The sequence below is a fragment of the Coloeus monedula genome (genome assembly GCF_965178545.1).
Source record: "Coloeus monedula genome assembly, chromosome: Z".
In the NCBI taxonomy this organism is placed as follows: Eukaryota; Metazoa; Chordata; class Aves; order Passeriformes; family Corvidae; genus Coloeus; species Coloeus monedula.
Genome location: NC_138822.1, coordinates 34,699,851 through 34,712,619, shown reverse-complemented (window position 1 = coordinate 34,712,619; position 12,769 = coordinate 34,699,851). Strand labels below are relative to the sequence as shown.

The 12,769-nt window shown below is 38.7% G+C and overlaps 1 protein-coding gene across 1 annotated transcript in view; it reads right to left on the bottom strand.

Annotated features, from left to right (window-relative positions):
* Positions 1 to 3,467: 3,467 nt before the first annotated feature.
* SLC1A1 (solute carrier family 1 member 1) overlaps positions 3,468 to 12,769 on the bottom strand; it is a gene marked incomplete at both ends in the record, with an annotated part of 48,424 nt that continues 39,122 nt past the window's right edge. Inside the window, 4 exons of the mRNA XM_082301975.1 lie at positions 3,468 to 3,714; positions 7,345 to 7,479; positions 7,990 to 8,184; positions 8,695 to 8,817. Coding sequence (XP_082158101.1) covers positions 3,468 to 3,714; positions 7,345 to 7,479; positions 7,990 to 8,184; positions 8,695 to 8,817 — 700 coding nt within the window. The remainder of the gene's footprint in view (positions 3,715 to 7,344; positions 7,480 to 7,989; positions 8,185 to 8,694; positions 8,818 to 12,769) is intronic.

Sequence of the window (12,769 nt, the reverse complement as noted above, 5' to 3'; positions counted from 1 at the left end):
ACTAGGACTCCCAGTATAGCCCATCTCAGGGCTACCAGTGTCCACTGACAGCATGCAATGAGAATGCCCTCCCAAGCTGCCTTACAGCAAGCAGAGCCCACCCAGCTCCCCCGTCCTGGTAGTTCCAGTACATTCAGTCCCAGTGCTCCCAGTAGTCCCTGTGCCACTGGTGACATGCAGTGGGAAGGTAGCTGTGCCTAAGATCTGTTCTGATGTAACCAGGATTTATAGCTCAAATTTTAAATAAGACACCTCTCCTCTGGTGAGAAACCTGTGAGTGATTTTAAGACCGTTACCCTGACCCTGACACAGTAACAGCATTTGGGGGAGTAGAGGGTCATGGAGCTGGGAAGAGGACCACCTCAGTATGAGGATGTCACCCATTCATGACCCTCAATGGCATGTCCCCTGAGAGTCTGAAGGTCCCTGACCTCACAGGATCCTATGCCAGCACTCAGAGGTCCTTGTCCCTATGAAGTCCCCACCTCCACTGGAGGTCTCCAGCTAGGAGCAGCACCCTGAGAAGAGGATAAGGGTCCTCATGGGTTTGGGGCAGGTGACATGGGTCATTGGGCACCTAGAGGACCTTGACCCTGTGAAGGGCAAGTGGTGCAGAAGGAGTTTGGGTGGTGGTGACAGAATGAGGGCATGGACCCCATGGTGTCCCAGAATGGGGGTCCACTGACTGCCTCCTCCCTGCCCATGCACCACTGGGCAGTTTCTGTTCGTATCAGGGAACGTTAAAAAACAAGTGAACTACACGTGTTATGATGGTTTTTATGCAATTTAAGATCTTGTGGATATAGCTGACATGGGCATGTTGACAGACCTGTGTATGTTTATGTGCAAGTGCTTTCTTTGTTCAGAGTCAACTAAAAGTCCCTGAGTATTTCAGCAGGGATGGGTGCATGCGTAACCTGGTCCTTCAGGTTAAATTAGATTAAAGCCACAAACACTATTCAAAATGCAGAGTCCACTCCCGTGATGGCTTCTGCAGCCCTAAAACCCCTACAAGAACATAACAACATGGTGTAAAGGGCCAGAATCTGCAGGTGCCTTTCTAACAGGGACTCTCCAAATCTTCCAGACCAGGAGACTATGGAGGACACATTGCTCAAGGAGGGTGTTTCCACATATATAGAAGGTACATACCTGCAATACTGTACCAAGAAAAGCATCCTTGGACGTAAGAGGATCTTCAGTATATGGTTTGGTCTCTTGGTTGTGAGCAGATGGCAAAACAATACCATCAACCCCTGGTCAGATGAATATGATCCAGATAAATAAATAATAGGTAAACAATCCCCTGCTTACTTTGTGTTTAATAATGGTATACTCCCAATCCAGATCATCTGTAGTTAGAGAGGTTTCTTGCAATTTCAGTACTCTGCTCTTAAGCCTTTATTTCATTGGAAGAAGAGCATAACTCCTGCCAAAACTACAGCTAAATCACTAGAGATGATAACATAAATCCTGAATTTGATGGGGTTTGGTTTTCTTGTTATAGCTAAAGGAACTCTATACAGTATGGAGAGGATAGTAGGCTAAAACAAGAGTAAAGAGAGAAATTATTTATTCATAACACATTAGGAACACTGTTCACAGTACATCATTAACAGGGTGACTACATAATAAGGTGATCATAAAAGGGTGACTTAAAAAGCTAGTTAAAGACAAGGCATAGATTATAGGCTAGTCATGGAAACTGGTAGGCTTTTTCCTCCCATAAGCAAAGCTGCACAAATAAAGACTGTCTCATACTGTTTCTGCAAAGGTAAAAGATTGATTTACTCAATCTGTACATTTTCTTTATATTGTATAAATTTACCGATACTTAGATTAACATTTTCGTATAGTTTACGATGTTAAATTTAAATACACTATTATGTCTCATTAATTTAAGGTGCAATTTATCAAAACCTACAGTAAATATTTTCTTCTTAATCAGTTCTCTTTGGCACACTTCTGGTCTGTTTAAATACAAAAGTGTAGGATTGAATTGAGTAATAACACTGCAGGTACTTGAACGTTTTTTTTTGTTACCATATGAGTGTGATTTTATGCTTACCACAAGCTTATTCACAAACAAATAACTGTATATGAATTTCAGTTTACTTTATATATAAAATAGCTAACTACTTCAATGTGCAAGGCAGAAAAAAAGTGTTATATCAACTCCTCCCTTGAGAGAGTGATTTTTGCACCATGGAAATCTTGTATAAAATGTTATAGAAAATGGAGATTTTTAATGAGGAAGTTCTTGGTGCTTCTTATCTTATAGCAAGCCACCTGAGGACATGATTTTCTAGGTCCAGAAATGGTTCAAAAGATGCAGTTTAGCTGACAGGTTGGCACTGTAGCACTGTTGCAGCTATAAACTTGCATGTTCAACTGACAAACTAAACCAAGGAGCCAAAAAAACAACCAGTCTGTGTAAGAAGTTTAGTGAGAATGGCTTCTTTCTATGAGAAAGGTCTCATTCCTATATTCTTGATATATATATCTCTATCTATCTATATATCTGCTTTTATTGCAAGGAAGAAACATTTAGAATTTGCACTCTGCGCTTTTGTCTTCATGACCTCTGCCTACTCTAGGGCTGACTAACATTTTGTTAAAATCAAAGGTGGACAACAGAAAACGGACTTATTTCTCTTTCTGATGGAAATGTATGAGGAGGCCATCAAAGCTGACCTAAATAGGTAAAGTAGCATTTTACAAAAGCTCTTCAAATGCCAGAAGAGCAAGCTCAGAGCAATTTATTCCACATATGAAGGCCCATACCAGCAGCTGGCATTCACATGAAAGGTATGGAGAAACTTAGCTACATAAATACTGGAAATCTTTCCATGACTAATTATTTCACAATCGAAGAAAAACTAAATCCTATTCACAGTAAAATGTATTTATCACAAGGCCCTTCTGGTCTGTTTTTTCCTGAATCACGCAAGTAGTATCCCCTCAGCTGCAGAAATTAGCATTTTGGCAAATGATCAAGTTACAGGAGTTGTCAAGTACAGTGCAACCTGTTTACAAGGCAAGGATGTAAAAAGGGATTTCATATAGGTGCTTTGTGGTAATGTGTGAAATGCTGTGCTACTCCTGAGTAAAACACATTTGGCTGTCCCAGGTAATGACCCATTTATGAGCATGCTGATTCCAGAGAGGCATTTCACAGCCTCAGCAATAGTGTATATTCTAAAAAAAAAAAAAAAAAAAAAAAAAAAAAAAAAAAAAAAAGTATTTTACAACTGTCTTTTTCTTCAAACTGTCAGTAAGGACTAACAATGGTGAGTTCAAAGTGTTGAGGGAGATGATAAGAAGGGGCAGAACTGGTAAGGAGAATCAGTCTGTGTAGTAAATCAAATGTGAGATGTAATTCATTCTCAATTATCCTTTAAGCTTTTTGAGATGTTGCATATGGCCATGTCCCTTAGTGCTCCTGTTTTATCTGAAAGCTACTGGCTTTAGAACTGGGATGTCTGTGTGAAGGATATGGTGTCAGATTTATCTACAGAAAAGCCTCCATTGACATAAGATTTCTTAGCCTCTGTTTCATCATTATCAAGTATTCCTGTTTCCAGGGCAAAAGGATTGACTATATTGACTTCAGAGGTGACGTCCATCTGCTCCAGCTCCTTTTTTGAGAGCTTCTCCACTACTCCTGTACCAAAGGCATCTCCCAAGACATTCACCATTGTTCTGAATCGATCCCTATGGAACAAAAATGTTGTCAGACAAACAATTCAGTTGTTCAGAAAATCCTTTTAGTAAAAGTAAGCTCATGCAGTGGTGTTTTCTTCCCACTGCAGATTTGGGTAATTCTTCAATTAAAGTAAAATAGTTTTGTAAAACAAGAAACAGAATTTTACTCATGTGTATTTGAAGAAGCCTGGAGTAATTTTCATGAGAAATGACTCTGTACAGGACATGCAAAATGGCAAGTCATATTGATGCCTTTTCTTCGTCTTAAAAGCAAGAATCAAACACGGTTAGAAGGGATAAAGGGATTTTACTTTTGTATTTTAAGGATCCTTAGGTGCACTACGTTCAGGTGGAATGCGCCGAAATGCCTGCTGCAATGCACACCCCCAAAAGACCTGGTATATCATTATAGGTCTTTACTAATTAGCATATCTATCAAAGATTCCCCAATGAGAAGCTTGAGTGAGCACCCCTTCCCAAGGAGCCTTCCCCTGGATGGTTCTATCTTAGTTTACAGAATGTGTTTTGGAGAGGACCTTGGGGTCTGGGGCTTTCTGATCCCTAACTATGAGGCTTCTAAGATGTTTAGTCTCCTAGCTTGAAAAACAAGTCTTAAGAATGTAGGCTAAAAACCACTAAGAATACAGAAGCTATAAAAAGGTATATAAAAGGGGTATAAAAGAAGAGGCAAAAAATCATCATGGCATCAATATCCCTTGTGTGTTAGAGCAGTAATTCCACTGCTGTGGCATAGTCTTACAAAATGTTGGAAGGATTGCCTCTCAGGCTCCTGAAGTATGCTGCACAGCTGGTTCCCTTTGTGATGACACACTGTGGGCTGCAGCATCAGAGTCTGCATCATGCCTTTTGTCATTCTAACAGTCATGTCCTCAGCCAGAGGAGCACCTAGCCCAGTATCAGGCCTGTCTTCTGCTAGCTTCACCTTGTTAAAGGGCGGAAGTACAAACTTGTACTAAACAACTCACTTAAAGAACTATGGTACTCCTGCACTATTGATTTTTCTCCAGACAGATATGTGATATGCAGGCCTTAAAAACCTGCTGCTACTTGGCAGAGGAAAAACAAACCCTTTCAATATAACGAAGTTTGAAAATTGGCATGGAAGTATGGTATGGACAGTGGAAGGCCATACTTCCCCATTTTTCTTTTTCTACAGAGTAAAAGAAAAGGCTCTGTGGCAGAACAAGTTTCTCTTTCCATGCAGAGACATTGAGGTGGATATATTCACAATATTTCACAGTATTTCTACAACTACTGAATTCCAGTGCTTAAAAAGTTTTCCATGTGCAATGAAAATATATGGTAGGGAAAGGAAGAAAGAACAGTAAAGTAAGATTCTAGTAGGATTAGTGTGACAAGTCAAGAAATAAACAGCACTGGAGACTCATCTATTATAATAGTACTATTCTATTAATTTTTCTATCCTTCATTTAACATGTGGAAGTAGTCCTCAAGCCTATGTAATATAACCTTGGTAAGTTCAGAATTAACTAGTGGGTTGTTAATGAGCCACTACTAGCAAATAGTTTGCAAAATTATACATTTTAGACAATAAGTACAAAATGTGAAAGTGTTAATAGTCTACATGGCATCAAAATGTGCATTCCATCTCCTGAGGTACAAAATGCACTAGCAATGATCCCTGGTATATTAAATTAATATTTAATTTACTTTACGCAGCAAAACACATCTTAGTCTGAAAAATGCCTCAATTAGACACATCTTGAATTATTCGTGTGCTTCATGGTGGAACAAGTACCTTCCATGTACTAATATTGTGCCTAAAACCCACATAAACTGTGGACTTCTAAAGTGGAGTAAAGATCAGATCCATAAAGTCACGATTGCCATGAGAAATAAGGAATTACCGTTCTCTTTCTCTCTCAATCCCAGAAGATGAGGGCATCAAATGAAATTATTAGGGTGTAGATGAAAACAAACAAAATTCTATTATGTCTCTGCACAACACATCATTAGGATGTGGAATTCATCTCCACAGGACTTGGGGAAACATGGGTCCCAAAGCAATGAGGCATTCATGGAAGAAGAAGACAAAAACCACCTCTAACTCAGGAATTCTGTGAGCTGCAATTTGCAGGAGGCTGGGTGAATACTTTGGACAAAGAACCAATATACATTTGTTCTGTTCTTAGACTCTTTAGATACGTGGTCTGAGCCAGTGGTTTGTACTGATCCTTAAAAATGTTAAATGCCCACTAGGAATAGAAGAGAGCTGGAGAAAACAAAATGATTGTGGAGCACAGCAAATGAAAATATTAGACCCTGTTGCAGACAGCTAATTGGGAGAACGTACTTGTGGACGGAACTGGATTCTTTGGAGAAATTATGCTTATACATAAGTTGAATTGATTCTTCGATCCATCCAACAGCCCTGATTTTCTGGAGACTGACATTTCTCTCTATTTGCAAAATAGAGTTATATAATCAAATAAATTAAATATATCTGTGAAATACATAAGTTGCTGCCAGAAATCCTTCAAGAAAATGATTGGAAAGAGTGGAGGAGGAACAGTAAGGCATTTATCTTGAGTGTAAATAAACCTGAAGAAGAAATGCAAATATTATGAAATTACTGAGATCGCTGGATTGATACCAGTGAAATGTTATCCATGCTAAGTTACTGCAGGTGAACAAGACCTTGGGCTGAGCCCTAAAGCTCACACAGTTTAGGAGGCAAAAGAACTAAAATTATACTACTTAACTTATGAATCCTCTTGCCCTATGTATCATGGGACAAAACAGAGTATTGATGTCCTTTTGACCTCTAGAATATACTCTCTGATTCTTTGGGCTTTTGCAAACAGCAAGTGTGTATCTTTCAGCAGAGATACACACTGGTATAACTTGAACAGAAGAGATTTCTGGCGAAAAGGCTTCTCTCCAGAAAGAGCTGATGAATGGGACTGAGAGGTTTGGAAGTGCTCTGAGGTGGTTGGGATTAGATATAAGGAACACTTTCTGAATTTACATGTGTGCTTGTTGATCAAGGGCTGGGCCAGTGCTCTTGGTGAAGCAGAGCCCCAACAAAGTAGTGCTGGCAGCACAGACCCGAGTACAGCCTGTCATATGTGTGCATGTGGAGCCCAGGGCCAGTTTTGCTTTGCTCATATTGTGCTCCACTGCCAGTGTATGGATATTATGTCTTTGCAGCTTCTGGCTACATTTGATTTTTATGAATGATGTATGTGTTTAGCATAACGTGGTGACATCTCTGACACTCTAGAGACATTTGTTGGTACTGTCAAATTTGTCTGTCTTGAGGAAGGTGCTCATGATTTATTAGTGCTGTGACCACTACTTTAAGGCTGAAAGCATCTCTGAATGTGAGGTTATTCACTGCCATCCCATGCAGTAGGAATTCTCTCACAATTAAAGCCATTACTACATTCAACTCTGAACAAGCCTGGCTATAAGAATAATCTTGTCCATTTTCTGCAACAGTCCTGAATTATTTTATTGCTTTCTTTCTCAGACCCACACATTTCCACGCAACTTATGCAAACAGCCAAAAAAAAAAAAAAAAAGAAAAAAAAAGAAAAAAAAAAGAAAAAAAAAGAAAAAGGAAAAGTAATTAAATATGAAGTGCCTTAAACTTACAGAAGCCAGTCAACTGCAATGATCAGAGTAACATCTTCAGCAGGCAGGCCAACAGCGCTCAGCACAATCACCATGGTGACAAGTCCGGCTTGGGGCACACCTGCAGCCCCAATGCTGGCTGCCGTAGCTATGACACTAAATCCCAAATAAAGCCCAGAGAAGGCATTCAGAATACATGTTGGTCACAGAAACTGTTTCCTAGCACAGATAGTTTTATTTCACTGCAAGAAAGAAGCCTAAATGTTTCAATTTTACTCTTGAAAAGTACTTACTCAAAGTCAGTGTCATGCTTATAGGGCAACCCATGTACTGATGTACTGTTATGGTTACACTGCAGAATAACAGGCAACACATGTCTAACAAGCAAACTGGACAGATCAAAGGTAGAGGCTGAGTTAGGTTTGTGAGTGTTTGCAGGGAAGAATAATGGCCATTTCCAGAACAGTGCTGTATACCAGCTGCATATCCTGGCTCATCCTACCTCCTCAGCAGTTTGCACTGGGTAGGCCTTGGATCAAGAAGTGAGAATGTTTGTTATTCCCTGTGCTGTGAATGATAAACTTTCCCATGGGGTATCCAAAGTTAATGTATCATTCACAAAAAAGCTCACTTTCCACAAAATGCATGTGATGGCTTTAGTCTTACCTAATGGTAACTATTTGGCCAATATCCAGTTCTAAGTCGTTCAGCTGTGCAATAAATACAGCTGCTACTGCTTCATAAAGAGCTGTGCCATCCATGTTGATGGTAGCTCCAACTGGAAGAACGAACCTTGTGATTCTTTTGTCAATCAAGTTTTTTTCTTCTGCACAGCGGAAGGTGACAGGCAAAGTTGCTGAACTGGCACATAATGAAACACATAAAGTAAGTGCAGGCAACAACACACCATTTCCATTATATTTCGTTTTCCTCAGAGCATGATCTGCTTTATGATTCAAACAGAGATCTAAGGCAGGAAGGAAGGCTGCACCATGAGAAAGCAAAGCAATTTTTATTATACCTTCTAATTATTGGAAGAAATAGGTAAGTTAGTTTTTCTCAAAATTATGTGGTAAAATTGCCATGGTCTATGTAGTCACAAAAATTATGCAACAGCTTGCACTCTGTCAAGTCTGTGACTAATAAACTGAACGGCAAAGAACTGCCTCCTCCTGGGAGAGTAAGGCTAATGCACTCTGTAGTGCCCTTTGGGTACGACTGAAATAATGGTGAAAGCAGTATTTCAGCTTCCAGGGGACTGAGAACAGTCCAGCTGATACGAGGGCTTGTAACAAAGTAGCAATAAAATCAGACCACAAACAATGCAATTACTACTAGGTACATTACAGAAAAGATGTTTCTTTTGTTTACCTGGAAGAGATCATGAGGGCTGTCAGAAGTGCCTGAGCCATCCCCATGGCAAACCGAAAAGGATTTTTCCTTACTATTATTAAGTAGATCAGTGGCAGAATTATACTGGAATGGATTGCAAGTCTGCAAAATAAAATCAACTAGTCAAACAAATAGATCCATCTCATTGTCTTGCTTTACTAAAATGGTGATCATAGGTACCCAGCTCTGTCCTCAAGTACACCTATGAAACACTAAAGGTGACTTTAGTGACACCTATGTGCAAAATTTAGAGAGAATGCCACGTTAATAAAAAGCAGACCAATGCTGTTCTATGCTTCCTTTTGGAAAGGAAAGAGAGACTATATATGAATTGTCTCTCTTTCCTAAGCTGAATAAGAATTGACTTGGAAATAATTTTAAACTGATGAAAATGAGAAGCCTAAACTAATACATACTATGTAAACTGATATGCAGGGGGTGATTTGAAATAACACTACAACACTTCACTCTTCTGCCAAATCCTTACAATGCAAACCAGAGACAAATCAGAAAACCAAACAAATTATTATTCTCAGTTTGTCTGCCCTTACTACAGAACATGTTTTGGAAATAAAGGTAGATATGCTTTCCAGTCAGGTTTGGCTGAAATGCACATCTTTCTGCAGAAACTTCAAATATGGACGTTTAGAAAAATCCACACCTGCTCTGGGGAAAACTGTGTAACCTTGGGTCTACAATTAAAACGTAGTGAGGTATTTTGGAGTGTTTAAATGACATATATGTAGTCTAGGTGTTTTTTAATGTTGTAAGATGCTGAAATACTATATTTTTAAACTATTAATTTTTAAAATTAAGTGGATTGACTCATAGGAGATCAACTTGCCCTCTTGACTTTAGCAGCTCAGATGTATTTGCCTGGATATTTGTATAGGTCTCAGGGACAAATTTATCTTTCAGCTTATGCATATAATTTATATTTTTGAACACTGTGCAGTAATCCTGCATGCACATGAATGCAGAGCTTGTGGGCATTAAGATTAGAGGTAAACTGACTGCTGTAAGTACCTTTGAAATGAAACGTATTTGAAGAGTCTGTGAAATATTCCCTATGTTCGAAGATTGCAATTATAGCAACATCAGCTTTTTGTGAAAAGAAATCATTACATTGCCTGGAAACATAAACCCCAAAACTGTTGTCACATATGACCTTGGAATTTTTATTCTGTCCTCACAATACATTCATGTGCACATTTCTGTGTTGTAATAGTGCTTTATGGTTTCAGAGCAGTTGATAAAGATAGCAATAAATCATGGTACCATTTGTTCTGCCAAAAATAGACAATTAAGTTAGCAGTAGTCACAGTACAGAAATCCACAACAGCATCAAAAATCACGCACAAAACCTACATATTTGTTTCCTTGGAAAAATTAGCTTTTTAAAAGTATTTAAAACTTTTCATTCTGTATGGGAACATATGACATATTTAGTGGAATGTAAATAATAGCATGCAACATATCTTGATAAAATTTTGTAAATAACTCTAGAAAGAAACCTAGCAATTTATACATGCACCACCACAAGGCACCATTGTATAAATTGCTAGGTTCGTGACATGCCTGAGAACTGAATTCTGCACAATATATAGGGAAAAAAGAAAGTGGTATGCATGTCATTTGCTTTCTTAATGAAATGTTAATGAGAGTAAGCATTTCAAGTATGTCTAAGTCTAAAAGGATACTGAGTTAGTTATTGAAAAATTTAGATCTGCACCTTTTTAGTAGCAGCACAAACATGACATTATTCAAAATAAAGTATTTGTGTGTATCTGCTTTGCTACTGATTTTCATGGAACAAATTTGAAGTAATATTTATTTTTGTTCATAAAATGTAATTCTCAGCAAGCAGCAGAAATTTTTATACTGAAAATCATAATCAGTAACTGAAAATAGAAATTCTAATAGCATTAATTTTTAAGTCAGGAAGAATCTTGTCCCTCAGAATCCCAAGCTGACATTCCTTATAGGAATATCCCTCACAGGGATGCAGCTGCCTTGCTGCTTTCAGAAGAGACAAAGGCACAGGCAAGGAGAGTCTACTTGCTGCAGCTTCCTTTTTTTTTCCCCCACTTCAGCCTGAGTTCCCTCTGGCACTTAAATTATGTCTCCACTTTGACTTTCCTCTACTGTAACTTCTAATATGTCCTCATCCAGACTCTGCAACCATTAATGGTGAGAGATATCTTGAGATACTTAGTGGAAAATTGGACCAAAAACACTGGGGGAAGTCTCCTCCCTCATGGTGACCGGAATGAAACATAGAGACTGAGATGATCTGCAGACAATGGTGGATGAGTGCTGGTAGGGCTGAGGCTGTGAAAGATCATGAATAATAAAGCTGGGAAGAAGGTGAGCTGGATAGGGAAGTTAAAGGAAAGAAAGCAGAGGATAAAGATACACCAGTACTCATGCTCTTGCACAATTATCTTGATAAGGAATACAAGAAATGTTTAAGATAACCTGCTATTTTCAGGTTCAAGCTGAAAGAGAAGATGATAAGCTGTTACAGAAGATGCCAGTGAACAGAATACACTGCAAACAGACAAAGTTAAACACCTAAGAATGAAAACCAAAGTGATGGTGGGAACAGCAGTTTTAAAGAAACCTAAACAAAGAGCAACTTTTCTCCTTTTTCCTGAGAGGTAAGAAAAAAGGGTATTCTTGCAGCCTGAAAAATGTACAACCACCTTTTCCCTGCAGCCTAAAGCCTTGCATGTACATGTCCATATCTGCTCCTGTGATCTGATTACAGCACGCTCTCCCTGATGGTCAGTTTTGCAGAGAATGTGCTGCTGTTAGCCCTGACCCACAACGCCTTGAGCAGCACCCACGGGAGGCTACTCTGCAGGAGGCAGAAGTGCTGCAGAGATCTACATGAGCACCCATCAAGGAAAATGGTGTCATGTTTGGCAGAACAGAGACTTTTTCTCTCCAAGGATGCAAAGGTGCTCACTACATATAATGTTTTTGAGGGCACCTGGGAATCTACTTAAAATTGTTGCACCTGTCAAACCCATGGTTATCAGCTAAATAGGAGACTATGTAATGGCAGTTTACTTTGCAAAGTACTTTGGAGAAGGCACTGTGTCTTCACAGACATCTTAAGGAAGACTTGCCTTGTCACAGTACAAACAGTAACCTGTAACCAGTAACTGATAGGCAAATAGTCATAAAACTTGCTATCACATCCAAAACTGTAAAACTTGCTATCTGATGTAAAATTGAAGTAAAAAGCCTGTAGAAATCCATCCAACATGCTCCTCCTCTGAGTTAATTGGAGTTAATAACATAGAATACCTGCAGGAGTGATACTGTCATTCTGTCAATGACTTCAATCTAGCTTGTGGTGTCATTTTTAATTAGTATAGAAAATATTAGAGTCTTGATTTACCATCTCTTGGTAAATATCAGCTTTTGAAACCTTTAAAAATCTGACTTATTTTCCGAGTGCAAACAAATACTCACAAAAAACTGAATAATGCATTAGATGAACATAACTTGCACTCATCTCTGTAGCATTTTGGAAAAGTCATGCATCAGTGCTATTTCTGGAGCGGTAATTCTTATTTAGAAAGAAATTTTATCTCTGATTTTCAAACAGCTAGTCCAAACATACTAGCTTATGAATAAAACAAAACAACCTTGAAGTAAATGTGCTTATCTAGCACAGATTAATGCAAAAACCCCAGAGATCCTTCTTGACCATTTATAAAGTAGTTTGCATTTAAGACTAATATATTACCATTCTCTTTGCCTGGCTGTCAGAAAGTGTGTGAATAATGTTTGAAGAATAGCATGCAAACGCAGAAAGTGTGGGGAAAAGCTCTTGAACAACTTTGGATCTAGCCTCTAGACAAAACATATATAAATCTTTAGTATATTGAAGGAATTATAGGACTGGATGTTAATGTAATGGACCAAGACAGCCTGGAAGGCTATGCTTCACTGAATTGGAAATAGAAATTTAAAGGCATTTAACTTATTGAGACTGTAATATCCATTTATCTGACAAAAGGGTCCTTTGTAGGATAGTCTT